Genomic DNA, 27,796 nt, shown 5'->3' on the forward strand with positions numbered 1-27,796 from the left:
TTTGATAAAATCATGTTTATTTTAATGTGAACGTGAAATTCAACCGCATCTACAACAATGTACAGCCACCATCCATAAGAAAAGCCCAGTTGACATATTTCTTAAATGTATGCTTATTTATGAATGAGTTGTAATTTCATATCCTTAAAAGAATACCCATCCTTTCACTCTTCTCTTCTTTAATGAGGCATTTATGCTTTATAGTACGATTGCAATGCTTATAAAAATGCCAAAGTTATTGAGAGTTACAAAAAGACTTTATGCATTTTTTCTTATTACGAAGCAAGTCAGTATGCACGATCTGACCTCAAAGGCAACCCATGATGACTCATTGAGGAGAATATGGACGCTCTCTGCTACCTTTGTAACCAGCTGCTCTGAGCCACTCAGCGAGGGGACCCAAGGGTATTGACTCATCTGGCCCTCAGCTCTTGACAGCTGGCTGATCCCATCCATTGATGGATGACATTTATTTGCGTTCCATCCTGTAGAATCCAGAATGTCACGTTCACCACTGTGCACACCAGGTCATAGGTATTTGTTGAATGAAGCAATGAATATGGATATGATAAATAGCCAATCCTTTTTTTTTTTTTTTTACACCATTTCATATACTCAAAAGTTATCATAGTGTCAAAGATACAACAAGTTAAATAGCCAGATGACGGTCTCCAGCAATACCTTGAGAAAGAAACTCCAAACGCTTTTAGATAATGCGGTGAGGAGAGGTCACAGAAAGGATACGGGCGTGGAGAGGGGCTGAGTCCTCACCAGGAGGGGGTTGGCTCAGATGCCTACCCCTCAAACTACTGGCAGAGTTTCTGAGCTTCAGGAGTGGGAAAGACCCAGAATTCATGACTGATGGGAAATTTCCCAAGTCAGGTGATTTGCGAAGGCAGCCCACGCGGGTGTGCTGACGTCATACCTTTGAACCTGGAGAGGCTGATGTGAAACACACAACAGTTCTTGACACCATCTTCCGTGACAAGATTAAGTCTTCCCAGGAGACCGCCACTGCTCTGGATTACTAGTCTAAGAGCTTTAGGTGAGGCAAGCCTGCGCCACTGGAAACTAATATTTCTGTGGAGGGCGGTCTATGGGTGAGGTCCAGCCCACCTGCAACATCAGGGCTTCTGCACTTCCCGAGATGAAGGCAAAAATCCAAGCAAAGCCCTTTTGCATAAAAGCAAGCATTCTGGACGCTATGCAGTGGGTGTGCTGTCCTAAATGGGGGAAATGCTTCTAAAGGTGGAAAAGCCATCATCGTCTGTTACCAGGAGAAGAGTAGGCATTCCGTTCACGGCAAGATGTTATGAAGAGCCAGCACTTACGACGGTCGTCTGTCTTACAGCCCCAGAAAAGGGAACAGGAGATCCATCTCACTGGTTTCACAACCTTTTTTAAAAGTTCCCCCCAGGGCAAAACATTAAGTGAAAAGTACTTGGTTTCTAATTACTTTTTATTAGTTTGGTGTGGAAAAAAAAAAAATCCTAATAAATGGAAGAACTTTGGAGGAAACTAGCTGAAGGCTTATGTCACTCTATAAAAGGGTCAACGTTAGCAGAGGTTCAGACGCATTCAATTTACAGGCAATTGGTAAACAGCCCGGAGTTTCTGTTCGGGGAACGTCGGTGGGGTTGAATGATGGGGGCTTGGCGGGTCAGCCTTTCACAGCACACGGGAAACCCCTCAGGGCCGTGGAGAAGGTGAGGGTTATTTCCCCTCTGGAGGCAAAACTCAACACAAGTCAATCTCACCCACCCAGCACGGTGGTGATGCAACTCAAGATTAAAACTAGGAATCCCAAGTTGAGCAAAGGCACAGACAAGCCAGGGCTTGCTCCCGGCGGGGCCGCTCTCCGCTCTGTCCCCGGAGGTGATCCTCGGAGAGGCTCAGCAGGCGAGCTCGGGATCCTGCTATGAATCACTCGGCTGTCGACCTTCTATTTCTCCAGAAGGGTCTGTTGAACTGAAGAGGACCAAGACACAAGAACAGATTTTAAAAGGCAACAATCCCAGCGGCCCCGACAAGCACGCGAATACCTGCACGTGGAAAATTCCAGAAGCGGGTGACTCTACTTCTACAGAAGATACAAGTGTGCTCAAAACTCACTGCTGACAGAAAGCAAAAACGAAACCTAACTGGTTAGAAAAAAAAAAATTCAATAGATTTCAGACTACGATGCAACGGTCACTATTAAAGAACGGACACTTCGGGAAAAGTAGAAAGAAACTAAGAAGAGGCGTTCTCTACTAGCGGCTTCTCTGCGACGGTAAGAAATGTCTGTAAACTACAAATTTCAGAATAAATAATTCTGTAAATGAGGGTCCACGGCGTTGGTTCATTTACAACGATGCAGGGCTAAGGTTTTCGGATCAGTTCGTTTCTGTTTTGGAGGTCTCTTTCGCATTTTCTTGTGCTTAAAAAAAGGATAGCTCGTGTTATACATCTTGCCCTTATTTCTGGCCCGCTGCTGACTCCGGCCACGTGGCCGTGGGGCGACACTTGGAAAATTCTTGTAGCCGACATTTAAAGAGAACTTGAAGCAGACTTAGGTCTCATCAGAAGCGTCAAGCCCCGGAAAGTCTACGTAGCATCTCCCCAGAGAACCCCCTGGAAAACTTGGAGACACAAAGGATCCCATCCAAGAATCTGAGCACGAAGTGGCGAGAGGAGGTAAAAGAGACCCGCGGGGGGCCGGGAGGGGGCCACTCGGGTCGCTTCTTACCGGGTGGCTCGGCGTTGGCGCCCTGATGGTTCTCCATGTTGACCTCGCCTTGGTCAGCTGCAAGCAAGAACACAACCCCCCAGGAGGGTGAATACAAAGAAAATGCACCCCGATGGCCACTCTGAAGCTGCACGGGCCTCCTGTCCCCAACCGCTGCCCCCAAGCAGAGGACCGCCCTGCTCATCAGGGCAGGAAGGGCACCTCGTGGGGTCTGGTTTCTTCGCTCCCATGCTTTTTCAGTCTATCATTTTATCTCCCAATCTCTACGCCAAAAGCTTTCGAACACACATCAACGCAAAGAGGACCACGCCGCGCCCCGCCGGCCCCCAGAAACGATCTCCCGGCATACAGTGTGAGGTGACAGAATTCAAAACGCACGGGCGAGCGGGGCGGGGGACAGGACGGGAGGACAGCGTTGAGGGAGGGGTGGCGTGCGAGTTTGGGGTTAGCAGATGCAAACTATTGTACATAGGATGGATCCACAACAAGGCCCTACCGCGTAGCACAGGGAACTCGATCGAGTTTATCCTGGGATACACCATCGTGGAAAAGAAGATGAAAACGAACATACGTATGTGTATAACTGAGTCACTGCTGGACAGCAGAAATAAACACAGCCTTGTAAACCAACTATATACTTCAGTTAGAAACAAACAAAAACGCAGGAGAGATTCCCAGTCAAAACATGTTTATTTCTTTACTGCATGCTCGGGAAGGGACACGGAAGCATGTATGACATGAAAAGGCCTGAAGTAGCTCACGGGACCCACGACAACCGTTCTCCTATTTTCCCGAAGCTTTGATTTTTGCGAAACAGCAGCATCTGGGGTTGGCATCACGCGTGAACGCCCAGCACCCCTTTTAATCCAGGTCCCAGAAACACGCATCCCCCGTCGGTATGAAATGGATTCCGTGAACCGTCACCCTTTCCCCCAACCACGAAAGGAGACCCCAGTCAGAGACCAAAATTCTAAGATGACAAAAAAAGAAAGAGAAACACCCAAAGAGGGGAGAGTTTGAAGAGATCTGTGGAAACACTGCAGGGCGGTCACTGCCAATGTCACGTCTTCTGCTGGCCGGGCAGGAGGCAGGCTCTGAACACACACACATTTTAGAGTGAACTATCGTGACGAGAAATCCTAGCTGTGCTTTACTTTCGCGTGACAAAGAATCTCCCTACCAAAAGCAAAAGAAAGGAAGAAAACACCCAGTAAAAATATTCTAATGGGTCCGCAGAAACCCTATATCTAGCTACGTTCAAGGAAAAGAAAAGAAGAAATGCCCCTGGAAAATAATACAGTACAGCCAGACCCAAATCCATTCGGGGCTAAACGTTACTTCCAGCAAGTAAAAGGCATGTTCAATCCATTCTGCGAATAGACATATGGGGGGAGGGGGAGGCGAGGCTGGCACTTCCAGTTGTGATGTTGGTGTCACCAACGCCCAGCATTTGGGGAGAGCCTGAGAGTGGGTGGGTGCTTCGTGGGCGGGGAAAAGGATCGGCCCCCTGGGATCCCGTTTAGCTGGAGCCCTGTGCTCAGGGCTGCAGGGCCGGACTCCCCGTTGCCAAGCGCCCGACCCAACCCCATGGACCCAACCCCTCCTCTCCTAAGAGGAGAGCGGCTGGGCCCGTGAGCCGTGGCCGCTGAGCCTGTGCATCCGGAGCCTGCGCTCCGCAGCAGGAGAGGCCACAGCGGTGAGAGGCCCGCGTACCGCAAAAAAAAAAAAAAGAAAAGAAATACCCACTTCCTTCCCTCATGAAGGTTTGCCCTCACCCCTTTTTTTCTCTTTTTCTTTGTGCATCTACATCAGCCCAAGACCAAGAACCTGTAAAAACCACAAAGCAAATCAAACATTTTAAGTCGCACCTAATGTTAATTCAGCGTACGAAGAGAGACTGAAGGACATATTCTAGGGGAATGAATGTAGCCAGCCTCTCCGGAAGCATAAGCTGGATCCTCACCTGCCCTGAGCCAGTTCTTCAGAAAGTTTGCTTTTGGTTTTGAAAATCGTACGTGCAACTCTTTCTACCCAGGAAGCTTTCCGTTTCCATGCCCACCTCTTCCCCCTGCAATGGGGGAAGAGTGCTTGAACCCACGACCGAGTCCCAGGGGTGGGGTAGGGTGGATTCAGATCACTTGGTTTTCCCGATTTCAGAATCCCTTTTCCAAATATTAGTTGATGTCAAGTCTATTAAGACTCTTGGGTGCTTCCTCAAATCCCTGTGTCTTGACATACGGACATCCAGAGAGTCATATATCCCATTCACACGGTAACAGAAATGCTTTGGAATTCCAGAGTCCCACTGGGGGGTTCACCCGAAGGTGTTCAGAAAATCTTGGGGCCAGGACTTCCTGTGCATCCTTGCCTAGCGAGCGCCTTCCTCTCTGGGCTGAGCGTCAAGCTCTGAGTTTGAGCATCTTCAGAGAAAGGGGAAAATGTCATTGAAAAGGAAACAGAAACTCACTTCCATCGAATCCCTAGTCTTTTAAGTCTTTGCTTGTTCTAGGAGAAGCAAAAGAAAAAGGTGTTTTCTTTTGTTCTGTTTCCCCCACTCGGTTCTAACTACATCTTTTATAAGAAGTATCTCCTGGAACTCGGTCATCTGTGCATTTGGGCATTGCCGGGCGCCCGCCATCCCGCCAGCCGAGCACACCTTCCTGAGCGCGGCCAGACGGAAGGCAGCCACGCACGCGAGGGAAATAAGATGCACTCGGGCACCCATACACCCCGCACTGCAAGGAGAGGAATATGAAAACGGCCTCTTATTTTAGCTCTCTGAATCCAAACGCCGTGTCAGACTTTCAATTTCAGGCTATAAATCGTGTTTGTGAACCTAAAAATCTGGAATGATGGAAGACGAAGGCTGAAGTCCATCCCTAGAGGGTAACCTTGCCTCCATCCAGTGTTCTGGGAATTTCCCAAGAACCCTCGGGAAAGGGTCCTTTAGGCAGAGGATACCAATGGCCAACGGCCAAGTATGGATAAGGACTTAGGGTCATACACAGAAGGGGGTCAAGTTCAGAGACCAGAAGGCTCCTCCAAGGAGGATGGGGCCACGGTCCACGGGCCCACCGCAAACACCGCACCCCACCTCTCGCTTGCTCTCAAAGCAAGACCTAGACGGAGACCTCCAGAGACGCACACACGTTAAGTGCTCCAGACAGATGTCAGCACGAATCCTAAGTAACTTAGCGTTTGAGCACAAAGTCCCAAAACGCCCAATGATGGAATCCCGACCTCCGGGCTGGTAACCGTGGCATTCGGCGGCCCACGTACGTAACAATGGATGAACCGTAAGAGCTAACACTTCTTCAACACTCACTCTCTGCCAGGCAACCTGTCAAGACGCTCACACATGACCTTATTGACCTTCACAAAAATTCGAAAGCGCACACTATCAGCTCTCCTCGTTATGGGAACGCCCGCCCCCCCCAAAACAGAGTGGTTGGTAACTTGCACAAGCTCACACGGCTAAACGCAGGAGACGCTGGGATCCGAGCCACAACGTCAGATCCCAGTTTTCTAGCGACTTCAGGACCCCCTCGGCCGCCTTCCACGTGTTGCATGCCATCCTGAGTTCTGCTTTTCAGTTCTTTTTTTTTTTTAAGAAAGCAGGGTTTTCCAAGTAGCAAGGCCCCACGGAAAGGACGGGCGGCGAACGCCTTACCGTTCTCTTTGAAGCACAGCTTCTTCTTCTGGTAGGCGATGAAGCTGGAGATGGCCCCGGCCACGGCGACTGCGACGGCGCCCACGATGCCAGGGACCACCCCCGGGGAGTCAGCTGCGGGAGGAAGCGTGGGGCGATGACACGTCAACGTCAGTGGCCACGACGGGCAGACACGTAACCCTCGCAGACCAGACGGACCGCGGGGGCCCGGGGCTGGCGGCCCCGCCCGGAGGAAGAGGGTGGGGCCGAGGCCTGAGAGGCGGAGCCCCGGGGAACCGCGGAGGGAGACCGTCTCTCCGGAGCCTCTCCCGGAAACCCACGTCCGGGAGCTGCTCCCCATCCAAGAACTGGCTCCCAGTGGGATGCCAAAGCCCACCTCCTCCCCGTCCCTAGGAGCAGCCCAGGTGTCCTCCCAGCTCAGTGAGGAGGCTCTCAGGTAGGTGACAAAGCCACAGTGGAAGGGGGCCTGGGGGGACCCTTCAGAGGCCGTGTGACCCCAAGCAGACAGACACCCGGCTCTTCAGGTACCTTCTGAGAAATCAAAGTCACTGACCGACCTCTTCGTTACTCTCACGTGCTCCACGGTGACGGGGTTTGCATCCACCGTCAAGAATTCTACCACCACCTGCACCCGTCCCACATCTACAGATGCTTCTTGACATGGCGGGTGCCCAGGACATCCCCCCCCCCCAAGAATAAAAAGGAGGACGGTGTGATGGATGGTCCATGGTACGTGTCAGGTGCACTGGCCAGGGCCTGCCTAGGCAGCTGGGGACACTTTACTTCTGGATGTGTCCATGGGGCCGCCGTCTCCAGAAAAAAATAACATTCGAACCCGTTGGCCTGGGTAAAGCAAGCTGCCCTCAGCAACGTGGACGGGCACCGTTCGATCCACTGAGGGTCCGGCCAGATCAGAAAGGGGCAACGTGCTCTCCGCCTCAGCTGCCCGTCTACCTCCTCCCGCCCTTGGCCACTGGTGCCCCGGATCCTTGGGAGTTTGGACTCAGACTGGCACCTCCGCCATTCGCTCTCCTGGTTCTCGGTGTTTTGCATCGGGACCGACTGGGCACTTCCCTGAGTGTCCGCCGTGCAGACAGCAGATCGAGGCCCTTCTCCGCCTCCATAACTACGTGTCCCCACTCCTTATAATAAGTGTCTTTCTACTTATCTCCACACACCCTAGTGGTCCCGTTTCTCTGGGGGACGTTGGGTAACACGGACGGCGTTCCTTCTTAGGGCACTTGGGGAGAGCGACTGAACTTAAAATGCAGGTGCCGTCGGTACCAGCTCCAGGCAGACCTCATGCTAGCTTGCTTCACGGATGCTGTGGGTTTTTTGTTTTTTTGTTTTTTAACAAATTGAAGGTTTGTGGCCACCCTACGCCAGCCAAGTCCATCGGCGCCATTTTTCCAACAGCATTTGCCCACCTCACGTCTTTGTATCACATTTTGGCAATTCTTCTAATATTTCAAGCTTTTCCTTGTGATTCTATTTGTGACGGTATCCGTGATCTCTGATGTTACTGCTATGACTCGCTGAAGGCCCAGAGGATGGTGAGCATTTATTAGCAATAAAAAGTTTTATAAATTTAGGCCTGTACGTGTTGTTTTTCCTTAGCCATAATGTCACTGCACACTGAACAGACTACAGTGTAGCGTCAACACCAGTTTTAGATGCACTGGGGGAACCGTACAATTCGTGTGACTTGCCGTATCGCGATATTCGCTTGATTGCGGTGGTCTGGACCTGAATCTCCAGCACCGCCGGGCGTCTGCCTGTGTTTCCGCAGAGCCCCCTTGGACCACGTGTCCAGAGAACCATTCTTCAGTCCAGTATCTTTCAGAGGACGCTGCAAATACTAAAAGTGAGGCCGTGACCGCTGGCTCCTGCTTTCCTCAGCAGTACCTGTGAGGAACCCAGGACACCAGGAACCAGGGGTACGTACCCTGCTCATCCGAGCCATGCCTCTGGTCTCCGCCACCACCGCCTCCTGCGAGAGAGGAACAAGGCTTGGTGACAAATTGCGCTGGGAAGACGTTCGGTAACCGAAAACCGTGACCTTGGGGTTGGGAAGGTTCCTTGAGAGAAATGACCGTGGGACTCATGAGGCCATTAATATCAGGGTGGCCCTTTCCACGGCTGGGAGGGGCCGTCCTCGTTCTGTGGGAGAGGTATCACCTGTCTCGCTCCCGTGTACCTGAAATCCAGGCTTGGCACCTGACTCAACCCCCTGGCCCCACGGTGGGCTCCAGGAGATCCACTAGTCCTCAAAGCCCCCCAGGGATTCGGGGAGAAACCCAGCCAGGGCCTCAGAGCCCACCTGAGACCCCCACATGGCTATGGGGTCGTCCCAGGCACTGTCCTGTTAACTCTCGGGTTCCCCAGTCTCACGAGGGGTGGCTCTCGGCCGTGTCCTATCCGTGGACCCACCACCTCCGGGTAGGGTCTTCATTCGTGCTTTCCCCGGGGCTAAGGGCTACCACTTCACCACCCCCTCTACTTCTTCCACATTTAATGCCAATGGGCACTCGATTGTTTTTGTTGTCGTTCATCTCATTTTGTTTTTTTCTTTTTGCCCACACCACGCACCTTGTGGATCTTAGCTCCCCGACCAGGGATGGAACCCGCACCCTCGGCAGTGAGAGCGAAGAGTCCTGACCACTGGACCGTCAGGCAGTTCCTGATACTTGATGCTAAGCTGATGCTTGTACAATTATTAGTGCACAAACCAGGAGTCCACCCAGTGGACTGTACACTTGTGAGGGTGCCTTCAGCTTTGTTTAGTGTCAGCCAGTCCCTCCCAGTGTGTCTTTGCAGTACAGTCACACAGGCACTGCGTGTTACATGGCTGTGGAGCAACGCTGCCTGCTACAAAGGAGGGGCTGCATGTTACACAGCTACAGAGCCAGCGTACTGTCTGTTACATTCAGTGGGTAGGAGCACGTTACACGGGTATCAAACTAGGATCCTGCCTGTCACACTCCTCAAAGTGGGGCGATCTTGTACAGCACCTAGAGATGTAAATTTAAGCGGAAAACCAAGGTAGAAGGCAGACGGCTAGCCACTGTAGACATGACTTCAGGGACCCGGGTAGAAGGGGTTTTTACTCTGAGAGGTATGTGAGCTCAAGAGGGGAGGTAGAGGCATTCCCGGTAGAACGCAAACGAGGTGACAAAAAAGCATGTCACCGTAAGGGCGTGACTGATATAAACAGACTTATAATCCTTTGGGGGCTGGGGCATCCATTGATGTCAATCAATGGCACTCCATCAAGCAAGGATTCAAAGCAAAAATGTTTCCAGTAACATTTAAGGCAGGCCAGCGAGGAATGAACCCAGCAATCTCTCACACGGTCCTCTTACCAGCGGGACCTTCAACGATCCCAGCCATTCTGGAAAGCAATTCAGCAACCCATGAAGGGATGTAAAAGTGGGAACCCCTTTCAGAAACCCTGCTTCTTAGAAACCACCTTAAGGGAACCATATGGAGGACATCCAATGTCAAAGCGCAAAGATACGTACAAGAAACTGGGGCAGAATCTAAAAAGCAAAACAAACTCATGAAAATAACAAAAAAGAAGCAGCCTCACAGATCTAGAGAACAAACTAGTGGTTCCCAGTGGGGAGAGGGAAGGGGGAGGGGCAAGATAGAGGGAGGGGATTAAGAGGCACAAACTACTAGGTATAAAATCAATAAGCTACAAGGATAGATTGCACAACACAGGGAATAGAGCCAATATCTTATAATAACTTTAAATGGAGTATAACCTAGAAAAATGCTGAATCGCTACGTCATACACCTGAAACTTATACAATACTGTACATCAACGATACCTCAAAAAAAAGCATTACGGAGTATCAGGCAGTTAACTAACAAAAATGTTATTTTTCTATTAAGAAAAAGAGAGACTGGTATAACCTAAATGCTTAAAAAGAGAAGGGGGAATAAACAGATTTTACATGCAGGGGGAAGAACACAGGTCAGGGCGGGAACGTGGAGGAGCCATCAGAGCATGACGGTCCCTCCCCAAGGGTGTCAGAGCCATGGGTCACCTCCTGGGAAATCTTCACATCATCTTACTATTATTCACCGCTTACGCTCAATTCTCCAAGAAATAAACAAGAACCAGAGCTCCACGGCGCAGTTAGAAATAAAAGATTTCCCAAACTGGGGGCTGGAGCCAGGGTTTTGTTTTTTTTAAATTTTTAAAAATTTTTAAATTTCTTTATACAGCAGGTTCTTATCAGTTATCCATTTTATACATATTAGTGTATATATGTCAGTCCCAGTATCCCAATTCATCACACCACCCCCCACCCCCCGCCATCCACTTTCCCCCATTGGTGTCCATACATTAGTTCTCTACGTCTGTGTCTCAATTTCAGCCCTGCAAACCGGTTCCTCTGTGCCATTTTTCTAGGTTCCACATATATGCATTAATATAAGATATTTGTTTTTCTCTTTCTGACTTACACTTGCTTCACTCTGTATGACAGTGTCTAGATCCATCCATGTCTCTACAAATGACCCAATTTCGTTCCTTTTTATGGCTGAGTACTATTCCATTGTATATATGTACCACATCTTCTTTATCCATTCGTCTGTCAATGGGCATTTAGGTTGCTTCCATGGCCTGGCTATTATAAATAGTGCTGCAATGAACATTGGGGTGCACGTGTCTTTTCGAATTATGGTTTTCTCAGGGTATATGCCCAGTAGTGGCATTGCTGGGTCATACGGTAGTTCTATTTTTAGTTTTTTATGGAACCTCCACACTGTTCTCCATAGTGGCTGATCAGTTTACATTCCCACCAACAGTGCAAGAGGGTTCCCTTTTCTCCACACCCTCTCAGCATTTGTTCTTTGTACATTTTCTGATGATGGCCATTCTAACTGGTGTGAGGTGATACCTCATTGTAGTGTTGATTTGCATTTCTCTAATAATTAGTGTTGTTGAGCAGCTTTTCCTGTGCTTCTTGGCCATCAGAGCCAGGGTTTTCTACCTGGGAGGGGGAGCTGGAGTTAACTGCCAGGGAAGGAGCTTCTCTCCAGGTGGACGTCCTGAGGCTCTGAGTTTGCAGCCCTCCTAGGAGGCTGTGGGCCAAGAGTGAAGCCCCAATTCAAGGCTGACGCACAATCTTTCCCCACCTCCTCCTGAGGGTGACCCAGAGGAATCCTGGTGGAGGAGATCTTTACCTTGTGTCTGGCTATGTGTTATATACGACATACACACATCCTAGACATAACACCTATTGTAGATTACACATGCATAATAGATGAATATAGTAAAAATATATTTATATGTAACATATGTATACACTATCATTTATACATACATAAATACATAAAAATGACTATATATTTCATCAAGTTATAACTATTCTAAGCATATATTAATTTTATACTTATTTATTTATTATATTTAAATACTGCTGTGGCCTCCACATTGACCTAAGGTTTTAAAGACAGAGGTGGAAAAAGGACCTACTGTAGAGTACAGGGGTCTCTGCTCAATATTCTGTAATAACCTATACAGGAAAAGAATTTGAAAAAGAATAGACACACGTCTATGTAGAACTGAGTCTCTCTGCTCTACATCTGAAACTAACACAACATTGTCAATCACCTCTACTCCAATATAAAATAAAAGATTGAGGGGCTTCCCTGGCGGTCCAGTGGTGAACACTGCCCTCCCACTGCAGGAGGGCGTGGGTTCAATCCCCGGTTGGGGAACTAAGATCCCACATGCTGCACAGCACAGCCAAAAGATTAAAAAAAAAAAAGAAAGACAGACAAAAAAAGAAGGGGAACCCTACCTCCATCTGAAGTCCCATCGGTAAGGTCCAAATCCGAAAAGCCATCTACAAGGAAAAAGACAGAGTCACCTCTCACATCAGAACTGCTGGGAGAGTCTTGATGTCTTGGGGTGAAAGGAAACACATCAGAATCAAAAGCAGACCTGGGGTGGCGGGGAACCCCATACAGGTACTACTCTATGGAAGGAATCTTTCAAAGATACAATTACTGGACTTCCCCGGTGGCGCAGTGGTTAAGAATCCACCTGCCGATGCAGGGGACACGGGTTCGATCCTTGGTCCGGGAAGATCCCACGTGCCGCGGAGCAACTAAGCCCGTGCGCCACGACCGCCGGTCCCGCGCACCTAGAGCCCGTGCTCCGCAACGAGAGAAGCCACCGCAACGAGAAGCGCGTGCACTGCAACGAAGAGGAGCCTCCGCTCGCCGCAACTAGAGAAAGCGCGCGCGCAGCAACAAAGACCCAACGCAGCCAAAAATAAATAAAATAAATAAATTTATTTATTTAAAAAAAGAAATAAAACCATAAGAAAGCATATGAAGATGGCTTCAGTTTGCTTTGCAACTCATACTTCTAAAAGAGCAGAGAAACATAACATTTTCCAAATTAGGGATTAGTTATGATAGTATATAACTGCCAAGAAAAGTCATATGATAAAAAGTATTAAATGACATAAGACAATGCTTATGGAATACTAATAAGCAAAAAATAATGTTATGGCACAGTGTGAATCAAAGATCGACAGTTTTACTTAACAGTTGTTTCATTTAAATTGGTATAAAATACTAGGGAGAATAACCATCTTCACTGTGGTTGAGGACAGACAGTATTTCTATTTTTCTGCATTAAAAAGTAAACAAATATATAAACAAACAGAAAAGCCAACTCAAATCTGAAATTTCAGCAGCCATTCAACTCAGAACACCGACGTCAGTCAAATACTCAGAGAATACTATGATGTGTCAGAAAAAAGGCGGCAAAAACCTTTAAAAAAAAAAAACAAACCAAGAGCTTCTCTAAAGGGAAAGAACAAGCTGATATTTTTCTCCATATTGATTCGCTATATTTAAAATCTTAACATTTAATTTTTAAAAGTTTCCATTAAAACCTTGGAAGTTAAATCAGCAAGCTAAAAATCAAATCAAAAATATCTTTCTGAAAACTGTTTTCCACGACTGGAAAATTGGCATTACCTTGCACAGAGAGTTCACAGTAAGATCATGCTAAATCTGAAATCACCTCCTTTCAGCTGACATGGATATCACTGTACTCTGAAAAACACACAAGGACCCACAGGGGCGAGAAGGTCTTACCAGAAGAGCCGGGATGCTTGGGGTTTGGATGAGGTTTTGGCTTGGGCGGTTCGGGTGACACTGGGTCATCTGTAGAAGAGGAGAGTTGCAATTATGAGCACTGTGCAGTCAAGCAAACAAAACGTGCATTTGCACACAGATGGTTGACTAAGCAGTTAGAAATGGAAGCATGTCCTTTGTCGTGGAGGGGCAAGTACTTTGTCATGATGGGGATACACATACACACCGGCACCTGTGGACTTCTTTCCATCACCATCCAGCTGCGATACTTAAATTCATGTATTTCCGACAGAAAATAAAGCAGATGGCTGGACCAGCTACAGAATTTGTGGAGCCCAGGGCAAAATGAGAATGCAGAGTCCCTTGCTTAAGCTGTACTAAGAAATTCAATATGGCGGCCACAGAGCAGTCAACCAAGGAGGGAAGCCCTTCTGAGCGTGGAGCCCTGCGTGACCCTATGCGCCCATGAGGCCAGCCCTGGCAAAGGATATTCAGTGTGTCTTGTATCACCCCAAAGACTGTAAGAGCTTTAAAATAAAAGTAGGCATACGGATAAAAGCCAAAAACTCAACCACAACCAACAATACATCTATTCCTTAGGTTTTCGTGGTAAAAACTAATTCGACTTATTTAAAAGAGACAAGCCTCTTTGCAAGGCTTGTCTTAATAAGTAAGCCTTGCCTTAATAAATAAACAAGCAAGTCAGACACATAGGAGATTTAATAGGTACTACTTACTGTTCCCTCCACCAAGGGCATCTTCTAAATTGAAGTTATCATCTGAAGGAGAAAAACAGATAGTTAATACTGAAGTTCTGGGTGAAACGAGGAAGAGAAATGACTTCCTAAATAGATGGAGGAAACACTGCATCTCCACATCTCACAACACTTTCCTGAACATCATTGTGACCAAGGTCTCAACAGAAAAACCAAATTCCTGACCGTATTCATATCACCCTTCTCTCCAAGGAAAGGAATAAAAGGCAAACCAAACCAAAGCAATGAAGGTAATTTATAAATCAATTACGCCCCATGGACCGAGTTGAAATTCCAACTTCCGCCTGCAGACGATCCTTCCCGAGGGACTGTTCATCCTAGCATCATCCGCTACCAAGTTGCCAACAACTTTGGTGCAAGGTAGATACTACGAGATAAGGGGGGAAGTTTATGGCCAGATCTGGGCTTGTGCCCACCAAGAAAACGATTCAACTGACCCAGGTGTGCTTGACAAAATGATGTGACAACTCCTGCAGGCTTCCGAGGTTGCCTTCTTAGTTGTAAGGACTCTTTGCAAGTCCCAGCAACATCTAGGTGAGCTTGCGTATCCACCCAACACGACGTACTGACCCATCACGAGTCACGATGGGGAAACACCGTCGCTGCCCCAGGGAGGGCGTGGACGGTACAAAGCCCATGGTTCAATAATGACTTGTCCGGCATCCTCCACGCGTGCCTGCACAGGTCAAGGACCTGGCTGGGAACAAGGCTATCCTTTTCCTCCTAAGATGCCATTCCAGATGAGAAGCCCAACATTTGAAGAGAGCTATCACATTTTTTTAAAAATCAGCGATAAAGAGCTCTGTAACTTTGGGCATCGATTTTACTGTGACTAACCACCAATGAATCTGACCCTTGGTCAATTCCACGATCGGTCCGATTCCTGACTTTTATCGGAAAGGGTTAGCGACAACTAGCAGTGCCCCTCCTAGAGGCTGAGATGGAAGTTTGCTCCTGGGTTATATGAGGGTCCCAGGTCCTAAAATCGTTCCTCCCAAGAAATGAGTATCCAAAACCAGGGACAGATACTCAGAATAAAAGCATCCAGAGATGCCTTCCAGGGGACCCAAAAGCAACTCGCCCAAGTGTCAGCGTCCGTTCTCTTACAGCCACTGTGGACTTGAAAGCACCAACATCACAGCATAATTCAAACATTAACCAGGCTGGATCCAGAGCCGGTGAAGAGCTGACTACGCCTCACCCAGCTCTTGGGAAAACTGGGGCGCACAACAACCATTTTTCTCGGCTGTGTTTGCACGCGGGGCACCTTCGCTTCTTACCGCTGGCTTGTTTCGGTGGGGCCGGAGTGGGTTTCTTGTCGTGGTCTAAGGAGAAAAGACATTTCCGTCAGTAACACTTGCAGCGGGGAAACAGAATCAACTCCCGACACTGTTCCGTTTCCTTAAAAAGACTCAGAAAACGTCTGAAGCAGCATTTTTTCCCGACAGTTCAGGAAGTGGCCAAGCACTGGAGGACGATTCTGAGCCCCTGAGGACCCACGGCGACCATGGCTGCCACCGAGGCCAAGGACCCCTCCCACCTCATGCCGCCAAGGTGGGGGGCTGTGAGTGACAGAGGAACCCGGGAGAACACAGGACACGAGGGAGAGCCCGGGACCTGTGCGGGAGAAGGAGGGACACGGGACCCTCGGCTCAAAGGCTGTGCACGTTCACTAAACGGGACCCACCTTTTGCTCCTTGGGACCCCCAGGCAACCGAGGCAATGCGGGGTGAGGCTATCAGGACCACAGACACCTCCCGGGCATCTCTCCCCAGCAGCCAACGAGGGTTCCACCGTCAAGAACAAGACTTACCCCCCCGCTGGCTTTGGGGAACATTACCGCCCTCACGGTTTTGACTCACACCTCCGCATCGGACCCCGGGAGTTAAAAAGATATCTTGGGGCACTGACATGCATACAGTACTACGTATAAACTAAATAAGTAACGAGGACCTACTGTGTAGCCCAGGGAACTCTACTCAGTGCTCTGTGGTGACCTAAGTGGGAAGGGAATCTGAAAAAGAGGGCATGTATGTATACGTACAGCTGATCCACTTTGCTGTAATGCAGAAACTAACACAACATTGTAAAGCAACTGTACTCCCATTAAAAAAAAAAAAAAAAAAAAAAAAGGATGTCTTGGGTTGAATACCGGGCTCCCAAATTCACATCCACCGGGAACCTCAGAACGTGACCTTATTTGGAAAGAGTATCTCGGCAGATAACACTGGTTAAGATGAGGTCACGGTGGATTAGCACAGACCCTTATAGACGAGGGCCTTTAGCAGAAGGAAACTGGAAAACATAGAGGTACTGACGCACAGCAAAGCGGCCACGTGAAGGCAGAGGCAGGGATTGGCGAGATGCAGGCACCAGCCAGGGGATGGTGTAAGTGAGCCCACGGGGGACCCGCCACTTCCCCAAGCGCAGGGCAACCCCTCACGGCACATTCGTTCACCACCACAGAGTGTGGAAATCATTCCACCGAAAAAGATGTATCTACCCTGGCAGGGGCATCTTGATTTTCTTCGACCTACGCGACTCTAGTTACCACAGTGAGACATATTTCAAAAGATTTACTGTAGTCCAATAAAATATTCCCTGTAGTTTATAAAATGTTTTAATATTACTCACCATCAAGGGCATGCGATAAATCAAAACCCTGGCCTAAAAGAAAAAGAGTCCAATTAGAAATAAGTCAAATACAAGGAAATTGGGAAATTAAGAAAACAATTTAAAAAGGGCATGATTTGGGGTTTTGAGATGTCTGGCGGCTTTGAAAATGCATCACGTGTTGGGATTTCTCATTTGACATATTCACTCTCATGCGTAAACGTAAGAACATGTCGGCTTCTGTTTTACACTATGGACAACCGTAGAGTTTGGCAGCAATTATAGCAGTGGGAAACCATGATAATTCTGCACGTGCGTTATTCTAAAAAAGCAGGTGTTTTGAAATAGGTGAGTGACAATTTCCAGTACATGATGGAGAAAAAACACGGAGAGAAAAACCCCTCGGATTAGCAACAGCTCTATAATCACGCAACCGAAATGTACTTCTCGTAGAAACACCAGACAACCCAGAAAAGGGTAAATTTTCTTTTTAATTTCCTGTGATCCCAGAGAAGGGGGGAAAGTGCCTTTAATTCCACTGTCCTTCTATCCTGTTGCTACCGCTTTACTGAAGCAATTTCAATACTATTTCTATTTCTATCCAATTAATGATGGGTTGAAGGAAAGCAAAGTAAGGGAATTTGGGAACAGTCCACTTGGACCGTCCGGTCGGCGGGAGGGAGAGTGAGAGCAGGGTGGTGGATCATCCTGCAGCTGCAGAAGCAAAAGGGCACACGTGTCCCGTGTCAGGAAGCGCTGGGCGTGTAGCCAGCCACCTTCACCCCCGGGGGCCTCCAGAAGCTTGCAATGTGTTCAGTCCCCTTAATGTCTCGCAGACACGTGTCAGCCTGTAACACTCTCTCTCTTCTCTCTCTCTCTCTCTCTCTCTCTCTCTCTCTCTCTCTCTCTCTCTCTCTCTCTCTCTCTCTCTCTCGTGTGTGTGGGGTCGTGGGGGTGGGGCGTGTGCAGCTATGTGTGTGAGCGATCGGGGGTGTGTGTGTGTGTCCACTCTCTCTCTCTCTCTCTCCCGTGGGGGTGGGGGCGTGGGGGTGGGGGATGTGCAGCTATGTGTGTGAGCGATCGGAGGGGTGTGTGTGTGTGTCCATTTACTGAGTGGTTTGGGATCCACGGGGTTTGGGGTGTAGGTATGTGGGTGGTTTGTATGTGTGTATTTGTGTAGGGGTGTGTGTGTGTGCTTTGTATGTGCACACGTGCGTGTCTAAGTGCAGTTGGCATGTGTGCATTTGTGGTGTGTGTAGCATATGTGTATATGTGGGGTTTCGTCTGTGCATGTGTGTAGTTTGGGCGTGTGCCCATGTGTCAGTGTGTCTACGTGTAGTTTGGGAAGTATATTTGTGTGTGTGTGATTTTCCACGTGTGTATTAAGAACAGGCAGGAAAAAAATGAATGAAATAATGCCATTTGCAGCACCATGGATGGACCTAGAGATGATCATACTAAGGGAAGAAAGTCAGACAGGGAAACACAAATACCCTATGATATCACTTACGTGTGGAATCTAAACTACGACACAAATGAATCTATATACAAAGCAGACATAGAAAACAAACTTGTGGTCACCAAAGGGGAAAGGGAGGGGGGAGGGATAAGTTAGGAGTTTGGGATTAACAGATACACACGACGATATGTACAATAGATAAACAACAAGGACCTACTGTAGAGCACACAGAACTCTATTCAATATCCTGTAATAACTTATATGGGAAAAGAATCTGCTATGTATATATGTATAACTGAATCACTTTGCTGTACACCTGAAACTAATATTGTCAATTAACTCTACTTCAATAAAAAATACGACATGAACAATGAGATGTGCCCCCAAATTAAAAACAAACAAACGAAACAGGAGCCCGGAAGGGACAGGTGCGGTTTCAGCTCTCCCTGCAAGCATGTGGCAGACGTTCACGAGGTAGCCAGGGTGGCCGGGGAGGGTGGGATTTGCTCAGCCCCGAAGAGCCCCACTGGGCAGGCGCAGAGCCTACACGCACATGCGCGTCTCCGGCCCTGTGCGTCTGCCTAGAGATCCACAACATCATCACTCCCCCTGCGCTCCGCCTCTGCCGAAGCAACGGCGCTGGGACCTTCCCGAGCCGCCCAGCGTCCCTGCCGTCGGGACGCCTCCACACCTGACGGGAGGGGGCTGGCAAGTACCCCCAAACAAGGCGATTCAAGGAGTGGACGATGCTGCGTTTCGGACGGGGATTTGGAAAGAACGAGCAGACAAGGCTCTTTGGAATATGCCGAAACCGACAGCCACACGCTTGAACGTAAGCTGTTTCTACACGTGATGCGTGCACGTGCGCGCTCCTGCGTGGTGGGTCTGTGTACGAATGTGCACGTGAGTGCACTCGTGTGCGTGTCTGTGAACCCGCGCACCCGCGGGCGTGCCCACCGCGTGGGGGCGAACTGCACGCGTGCCCACGTGTGCCTGTGCGCATGCGTGTCCACGTGCACTGGCGCGTGTGCGGTGCAGGTATGTGCGCCGTGGACCGGTGAGTTTTAGAATTTGGGGAGCCCAGATGCCTGGGCCCAGATCCCAAAGACACAAACTCAGTGGGTGGGAGCCGGGCCTGTGAATCTGTATTTCTAACAATGTCCAGTTGATGCTGACCCTGCCAGGTGGGCTGGGATGGCAGGAGCGGGGCCCAGGACCCTCATCCCGGCTGTAAGGAGGTAGATCTAGGACCGTAAATCCAGTCTCCCTGAGCTAGGAAACCAAGTCATTGTTACCCTGAAAGTTCATCTCCCAGGATCTGGCTCAAAGAAGCCCCAAATCCATTTCCAATTTTATCACCCTTCACCGTGGGTCACCGCACTGGCCCTAAATGACCCGTCAGAAGGCCCCAAACTTGATCAGTTGACGGAGGCTTTGCATCTCCAGAAACTGGCCCAAGGCCCCTAAACTAGACCTGACAGTTCTGTTTATTAATCACAGTCAAGGCACATCATCCGTAGTGGTTTTGTTCTTACAGTTGCCGGAAATGCTGAATGAGCTAATATTCAATCATGGCTCCTGGGGAAGTCCAGGGTTAAGTTCCTGCACCCTCAGGTCACCCCGCCACCAGCTAATCGCACATAACCTTGTTTCGTGCATGTTTCTGTGGAGTTTGATCTTACTTAATCTAGAGTGTTGATGCTCTCACAGCACTCTTTCTCCTGCCTAAAGGAAGCTCATCTCACACCCGTTATTTCGGGCACGCGGCAACCTTCCGGTGCTTAGAAGCAGAATCGCAAGCATAAACCACAAAAATGCAAACATGTGGCACTACAGAGATACTTGTTTACAATCTAAGACCGAAAAGGTGACTCCGTTTCTTGACAGCTGGGCACAAAGCTCTGAACTCAGTATCAATTGGGGAGTTACAAATGAATTGTAGCAAGTAGGCAGATTTGCAAATATGGAGTCTGTGAATGCTGAGGATGGATGGTACAATCACTGCTATGACTGGCCAAAAAGTTCACTCGGGTTTTTCTGTAAGATGTTACGGAAATACGTAGATGTCACTCTGTGTCCCTCGAAAATTTACAATTCCCCCAGCATCCTGTGAATGATTTGAGGGGTCACACAGTTTGGGCACCTTGTCCATCCTTGGGGCTTCCCTCGAATCCTCTACTTGGCCATAAATGCCAATCTCTTCTGTCCATACCAGGAAAACTCCTATTCAGGCCTCAAAGCCCCAATAAGATGCTGCCCTCCTACGGCAAGCCCTCAGCATCCCTCCCGGCCAGACTAAAGCATTTCCATGGCTGATTCCTATGCACATTACAGTTTCAGAAGCTCAAATACAGATCTTGGTTCTCAACTCTGGCTGCACATCCAAGGAGACCTCATAAGTCCCAAGGCCCAGGCTGTGTCCCAGGCCAATTAAAGAAAAAACTTTGGGGGCCGGTTTGCAAGCCACTAGTATCGATTTTTATTTCCTTACTACTCCTTAACACAGCTGGTCCCTTCTCTCTCATTTCTGCTGTCTTGGTCCAGTCTCTGCCAACACCCTCGGCTAAGGCCAGCATCTTCTTCCCCTGCACACTGGGGTAGCTGGTTTAATATAATCGGTTTCCCTGGCAGTCTTATGTATTTTATTTTATGCATTAAAAAGCAATGTTATTCTGAGAGGGAGTCCCCAGGCCTTCTCAAAGTACCTGAGCAGCCAGGGAAGAAACTGGTTAAGGGCTTCTTGTATTCTTCCTGGAAGGATTTCCGGGGGGCGGGGGGGGGGGGGGGGCAAGGGGGAGAGCCTTAAAAATGAAAGCAGAAATGGAGACAGGAGCATAGGTGGAGAAAGATTTAGAAAATGAAATCAACAGGATTCGCTAACATCGGATATGGGAGAAGGAGCTGGCAGGAATGAAAGTGACTTTTCATTTTGAGAATCCGGGCAGACGGTCCTATCACAAGAAGCAGGAGTGAAGGAGGAGATGCAGGCCTGGGAGAACAGCATGCGAAGCCGGGGATATGAAGCGTTGTAGACACCGTGGGTGCATCCAGACGGACCAGATCTATCAGCAGTGACGGAAGTTAGCCTAGGGTGGAGAGAGATTTGGGGGCGGGACTTCAGGGGAACCAACATCAGCCTTCCGGAGAGGTGGACAGGAAAGCTTTCTCTGTGGCAGCAGGATGCAGTCCACACCCCAGCTGAGACTCATCTTCTGCTCTGTCCTTACCATGCCCTGATTCCTTCCCCAACTCTGAGTCAGCTCCTTCTCTTGTAGGAATGCAGAGATTATAACCCACTGCCTGGTGAGGTGCTTACGGTGAGAGGTACTGCAGCTATCTATCTATCTATCTTCCCTCTAATCTGTCATAACTGTCTATCATCTTTTATCCATCCATTCATCCATCCATCATCTATCTTTTGACATCTCTCCATCTATCCTGTGTCTATCATCTATCCATTATCTATCTTCCACCATCTGTCTGTCTATCCATCCATCCTCTATAAACCTATGATCTATCACCAGTCAATCATCAATCACACCTATCCAGCGCTACCTGACTCCAGCCAGGCCACTAGTCTTTCATTAATTCCTCAGCATGGAGTCGAGTGGGGGCGGGGAGGGGGAGGGGAGGCCGCCCTCGTCCGTCCAGCAGCACCGCCTCTGGACCTCTGAGAGACAGCCTTTCACATGCATCTCCCACTCCCTCTGAGACCCAGCCGCACCCTTTCCTCTTCCTGTTCCACGGTGTTACTTTGTGTCAAACACCTAAGAATTCTCCTTCCTGAGTCTCCTTCATCTGGTGGGGCACCTTCTGGGCCAACTACGTGGCAAACAGCACCCCTTTAACTTCCATTGAGAACTGACGCCAGACCCTTTCCTAAAAGAGAACAGCTAAGGACAGCAGAGGCTGACCGGCAGCATTTGAGGTCTTGCCAGAGGGACAAGGTCTATGCGACGCCTTGTCTGTGATTTACTCTTTGTGCGTCAGTAGCTCGGGTCCAGTGCGTTCCTGCGGCCGCCGTACACTGGGCGGCGCGGGGAGGGGAGAGGGAGGGGAGGGGAGGGGAGGGGAGGGGAGAGGGAGGGGGAGGAGGGGAGGGGAGGGGAGAGGGAGGGGAGGGGAGGGGAGGGGAGGGGAGAGGGAGGGGGAGGAGGGGAGAGGGAGGGGAGAGGGAGGGGGAGGGGAGGGTGGAACGCCCTGCAGACGCACAAACAGAAACAGCCGGATTCGCTGGCTGCATTGTCTGCGGATGACGAATGCCTTCCAAGTCCAGCAGTACAACAGGTCTGGGCTCTCCGCCTTCTCACGAAGGGCGGCGAACAGGCCGGAATGAAAATGAATTATTCTCTCTCTCTCTCTTTTTTTTTCCTCAACCACACACTTGGGAGTCATTACTTGTGTCTATGAAAAGTTGCTGATGCCCTGCAGCTTTAGGGCCCTTCTTGCAAACAGAGGGATTCTATCCAAAACGTCCAAGTGTAGAAGGCAAGAGCGATGGAAAAGGGGTTCAGATTTGCAACGGATTTCAAACACCCCTGCCTGCCGTCTGCGGAAGTAAAGACATTTTACGGTAAGGCCCAGTCCAATCTCTCTGAGGTGTGCCTGTCCTATTAATTAACGTAAATACACAGAGGAATTCTGGTTAGCTAACCTCTTTCCCCCAAGAGATTAGGCACACACACAAAAAGAACATCTAGTGCGGGGCTGTCAACCAGAACTCCCTGGGAGGATAAAGCCAAAATCAGAAGCAATATGGCAGCATCTCGTAAGACCAACCATTTGTGTATCCCACACCACCTGGCCACTCTCCCAGAAGGACACAGATATAACGAAATACTCACAGTTGTTGACTGTGATTGAAGTGTGTGTGTGTGTGTGTGATGTGGGTCTTTGGCCTGTAAGGCTGGAAGGGTGACGGTAAGTTAAAAATAAAAGCCCTGGTGGAAACAAAGGAAGAGACTTCTCTTCCCTCGCCCTTTGCTTCCAGAAGATCTTTCTCTGTCCTTTTCCAAGGTGGGTAAATATTTTTAATGGCTAGAGGAGCCTGTTTTGACAACCTGTGTAGAACGGGTGACATTTACTGAGCTGCTCTTAAAAGTGCGTCTTTGTAGCCTTAGTGGGTCACCTGTGATGCATGTCACATCCGGGTATCATACTCACTCAATCATAAAATGGGTTTCCTTCCCTTCTACCTTGGCGGAGAGGCTTTCTGGGTTGATGTTGGGTTGAATTCTAATTCCCCAACACCACCTTCCCTGTTCCACCAAAGACGCTCTGGTAAACACCACCGCCACGGAGGGGCTGCTGTGACTTGTATCACGAAACCCACGTTGGCAACAGTGCTCGAGGGCGGTTCATTTTCAAGTATGTGTCACCCTCTGAGCGTTAGAAAACACCCCTCTGTCTGCGGAAAACACTTCCCAAACCACTGTATCCCCCCAAGAGGACTTTCGGAGATCTGTAAACACACACTCCATCGTTAACCCTAAGAACTGGCAAAGGAGGGCAAAGAGCAATCTCCGCGGATGTACACGGGACGGACAGCCGGGTGTCGGGACCAGCCACGCAGGGACTCCGCGAGATGTCTTGTGCCAGATGTGTCTCCCCGACTGCCGCCAGGGCTGGGCGTCCGCAAGCAGCTGGGTGTCGGAAGGATTCTGCGGAAAGCCAGGACGCTGAATGACTTAGCACCTCACCCCGAGACTACCTCCGTCTTCTTTCTAACCCCGTCTGTATGTCACACACAGCATGGGATGCTTTTCTCCCTAAAAGAAGCCACCGTGATTGGAAAATCTCAGTAGGAACAAATACACGGGCTCCATGGAGTGTGTGGTAGTCAGTCTCCTTTGGGAGGAAAACCTCAGCTGGAAAAAATTCCAGATTTCATCCGTGAAAATCCCTCCATCCCACACATCCGGATGGATTTAACTACTCCACCACCTGCATTCTTTCCGAACAATTAGCATATCATCCAGAGGAAGAAAAGTGTGCTGCCCCATGAAGAACCCCCCCCCGCCAAAATCAAGTATTTTAATATCTCCAGATGCAAAAAAAAGGGGGGGGGGGTTGAACCATCATCAACTGAGAATGAAGAAAGAGCCAAAGCCCTGAAGGAAATAACACGCAATTAACTTTTTATCAGAGCCAAACACGCAGGCGGGACAATGAAACTCTCTTTCTCTGCCTGGTAAGGAGAAACAGGAAGAGCTGGACGGGAATCTGGAGAAGCTCCCACCCGCTTGGGTGGGGATGAGGGCATCCCCGGAAGCCGGTCAGTTGCCCAGGAAATGTCGCTTTCCCTCGGCGTTTCTGGATTTTCAAACGGCACTGGCTACTGTGCAGGGGCTGAGATGAAGCGTGGGGTCCTGGATTCGGCGCCTTCCTGGACCCATTTCCCACCCGGCCCGCACTTAGGCCGCCCAGGTACCAGGGGCTCTAGAGCCCGGGATGTGAGCGTCCTACCTGTAGGAAGACTACGGAATCCAAGCCCCCAGCTACCCACAACCTGGAATCTGTGACACAAATGCCAGGGTTTCTCGGCCTCAGCACGACTGACATCTGGGGCTGGAGGACCCGCTGATGCGGGGCGTGCTGGGCCCTGCGGGCTGCGGAGCAGCTTCCCCGGTCTCCACCCACCACGTGCCAGGAGCACGCCCCCTACGGCTGAGACACCCACAAACATTTCCAGACATGGCCAAGTGTCCCTGGTGGCAGGAGGAAGCAGTGCTCCGTTGGAAGCCGAAGTTGCCTCTTTCCTTCTAGGGTCCCTGCGTCTGTCTCTCCACTCCACACTGTCCCACGAGGACTTCCAGAAAAACCTGGAAACACAGGAGCCACGGGTCCCAAGGCCTCGGAAACCAGGCCAGTGCTGTCTGCACCCTGATGAAGATCTACCCCAGACTCAAATGGACTTCTGTAGCCAGCATGGAAACGAAGCCAAAGCCCGATTTCTACAGGGAAGCGTGTTCTGAACTTCAGCAACTCGACGGCAAACTTCCCCGATCAGACCCCATGTGTGTCTTGGGAACAGTCCGTTCGCTGCCTCGGACCCCAGAAGGATGAGGCGGGGAAGGGGGAGGGGCCCTCCGAGAGATCGGCATGTACGAAGGCTCTGTCCTCTCTCTGCTCTTTTGGGGCGAGGCTGGCTCTCCACCCCCACCCCACCCCCGCCGCTCTGTGCCCCCCCCTCCCATCTCCTTGCCATTAAATCCCTAACATCTGCTGGCTGAAAGCATCAACCAACCCGGAGAATGTGGGAGCAACGAGCGTAGAAATCAGGCAATTCTAGGCTAACGGTGCTCTGGGTTTTTTCTAAAAATTACACATTTTACATACAGGGTAGAATATAACCTGTCTGTGAAACCTGTTAAAAAACAAACAAACAAAAAACAACTGTCACCAGAGACAGCTTCCAACTCAGCCAAACCCTTACACTGGCCAAGGCTGTGTTCTCCTCCCCCGAGTTCTTGAACTGTGGGACTGTCACCATCTTTTGGCCCTGTGTCCTATCTGTCTGACGAGATGCTTCCCTTCCCCCAGCAGATGGTACCTTCTTGGGTGACCAGAACCCCTTGGGATCCATTTCCGTGGGGCACAGCACCCAGTTAAGGGCTCAGAGGGCAATTAACTCATGAAACACGAATGAAGGTGTAGCCAGGGGGTGCACGAAAAATTGTCGTCAGCAGTTGTGACTAAACCACGCAGCAGGAAAAAAAACCCCAAAACTAATGAAGAACTCTGTGGTGAGGCAGCTAGGTGGGATTTAGGGCAGGAAGGAGAGAAACAGGAAACCCATCCCAGGCCCTCCCCACCAAGCTGTAAACTATTCCGCGAGTTCCCCATGGATCAGGCAGGCTGAATTTTTTTCTCAAGTCTGCAACGAACACACAACTTCTAGAATACATGGCACACATTTTAAAAATGCAGACATCAATTAGCAAATCCTCCCCAAAATAAAAATCAGGCAGGGGGGGCCAGGTCTCAACATTCAACCTCCAGCGCTGAGCTGGAAATTTCCAGGTAAACACCGGGCCTTCTCTGTCCTGTGTCTGGTTCCTAAAATGTGTCCTCCACCGATCAGACCACTCCTGAAAGACACTGCCCTAGTGGCTGTCCACTTAAAAATAACCACATAAAGGAGAGAAAACAACCGTTAGTCGGAGAAACCTGTTTTTTAGGCCACGCCCAGCAGGATCCCAACTTTCCTTTTAAAAGGAGAGAGAGAGAGGAAAACAGGATCTCAATTTCCTTTTTAAAGGAAAGACAGAAAAACGCAGGCAAGAACCAGAAACAGGCCAGGTTGGCTGGGGGGTGTGGGCGCCTGTCCTTCTCCTGACACTTTTTTGGGTGCGGTTTTCCGAGTTATCTCCTCGGACACACGGACGATCGGCTGAGAATACGTGTCCCGTGGCGGCGCCGTTCTGCACCCGACCGCGCGCTCGCCAAAAGTCCCCGCGGCCCGGACACCCCACGAGCTGCTGAGCGTTTCTAGAGCTCCGAGTTTTCCCTGCCTTCCTCCCCCTTTCCCGGATTTCAGGCTCCCCGGCCGAGTCCAAATTTAGTCCCGGGCCGCAGGGCGTGGCGCCCGGAGGCGGCCACCGAGCGCCTGAACAAAGACGCGGTCCCCGGGCCCTGCCAGCTCTCCGGCCGGGGCGCGGGGCGGCCGCAGGGGCGCACACGCGCGCCCGGGAACTGAAGGGAACCCCCCCGGGGGGAAGGGGGAGGGGGACTCGGGGGCCGCCGCCCCACCCAGGGGCCCCCCAACTTTTAAGAGTCTGTAAATCTGAAAAGAAACGCTGACATTCCGGCTGCGGAGTGAGTCGAGAGGCGCCCGGGAAGAAAGCGGGCCGGAAAGGGTAAGGCCGCCTCCTTGGGGCGTTGGCCACCCGTTGGCACAGCGGGTCCCTCTAGGCGGGAAGGAGGGTTCGGGGGTCCCCGGCGCGTCCGCCTCCACGCGCCCCCCCACACACGGTGAGCCCCCAGAGTACGTCCCTCGCCATGAGCCCCCCAAGGTGTGTAGGCCCCGCACAGCGCGCCCCCCAAACTGCGTGTCCTACGCACTAGGCCCCCCGAAGTATGTGTCCCCCCCCCCCACGGAGCGTCCGTCCCCCAAGGTTCGACCCCCTCCCGCGGCCCTTCCCTGGGGCCCCGACGCGGGTCCCCAAGCCAGGCCAGCGCCCCCGTGAGCCCCACCGGCCGCCGCCCACTCACCGCGGGCCGGCACCTGGGTGCCAAGCAGGCCAAGCATGAGCAGCGCGAGGGCCGCCCGGCGCGCCATGGTGCGCCCCGCGACGCACAGGATCCGTCCCGGGAGTGGCGCGCGGACGGCGGCGGCGGGAGGGACACCCCCCGCGGCGGGGCCGGGTCGGGGTGCAGCGCGGTCGCCCCGCCCCGGCCTCAGCCCTCCCCTCTGGCGGCCG

General features: G+C 50.5%; 2 protein-coding genes across 19 annotated transcripts in view; one reads left to right on the plus strand and one right to left on the minus strand.

Annotated features, from left to right (window-relative positions):
• CD99 (CD99 molecule (Xg blood group)) lies at positions 1-27,783 on the minus strand. Of its 2 annotated transcripts, none has more exons than XM_059050695.2 (10): positions 27,588-27,783; positions 16,937-16,969; positions 15,583-15,627; positions 14,264-14,305; positions 13,527-13,595; positions 12,215-12,259; positions 8,344-8,388; positions 6,399-6,512; positions 2,729-2,785; positions 1-1,968 (listed from the first exon to the last, which is right to left on the minus strand). In XM_059050695.2, exons 1-10 carry the CDS (start codon positions 27,652-27,654, stop codon positions 1,943-1,945), a joined length of 543 nt encoding a protein of 180 aa, XP_058906678.1. In that variant the 5' UTR covers positions 27,655-27,783; the 3' UTR covers positions 1-1,942. The 2 variants fall into 2 exon arrangements, with proteins under 2 accessions (XP_058906678.1, XP_066879454.1); XM_067023353.1 differs by having other exon boundaries at positions 1-2,419; positions 27,588-27,775.
• The window catches only part of LOC136793400 (uncharacterized), a 51,864-nt gene continuing 46,702 nt past the window's right edge, over positions 22,635-27,796 (plus strand). For 10 of the 17 annotated variants that reach the window (XR_010838596.1, XR_010838598.1, XR_010838595.1 and 7 more), the window contains exon 1: positions 26,703-27,232. Coding sequence is in view for 6 of the 17 variants with exons in the window: in XM_067023345.1 (XP_066879446.1) it covers positions 22,872-22,947 (76 nt within the window). In the remaining 11 variants the exon portion in view is untranslated. Of the gene's footprint in view, positions 22,948-26,702; positions 27,233-27,796 lie in introns of those variants that run through there. The other 7 variants (XR_010838594.1, XM_067023345.1, XM_067023343.1 and 4 more) reach the window with 3 other exon arrangements.

This window comes from Kogia breviceps, chromosome X (genome assembly GCF_026419965.1).
Source record: "Kogia breviceps isolate mKogBre1 chromosome X, mKogBre1 haplotype 1, whole genome shotgun sequence".
Taxonomy (NCBI): Eukaryota; Metazoa; Chordata; class Mammalia; order Artiodactyla; family Physeteridae; genus Kogia; species Kogia breviceps.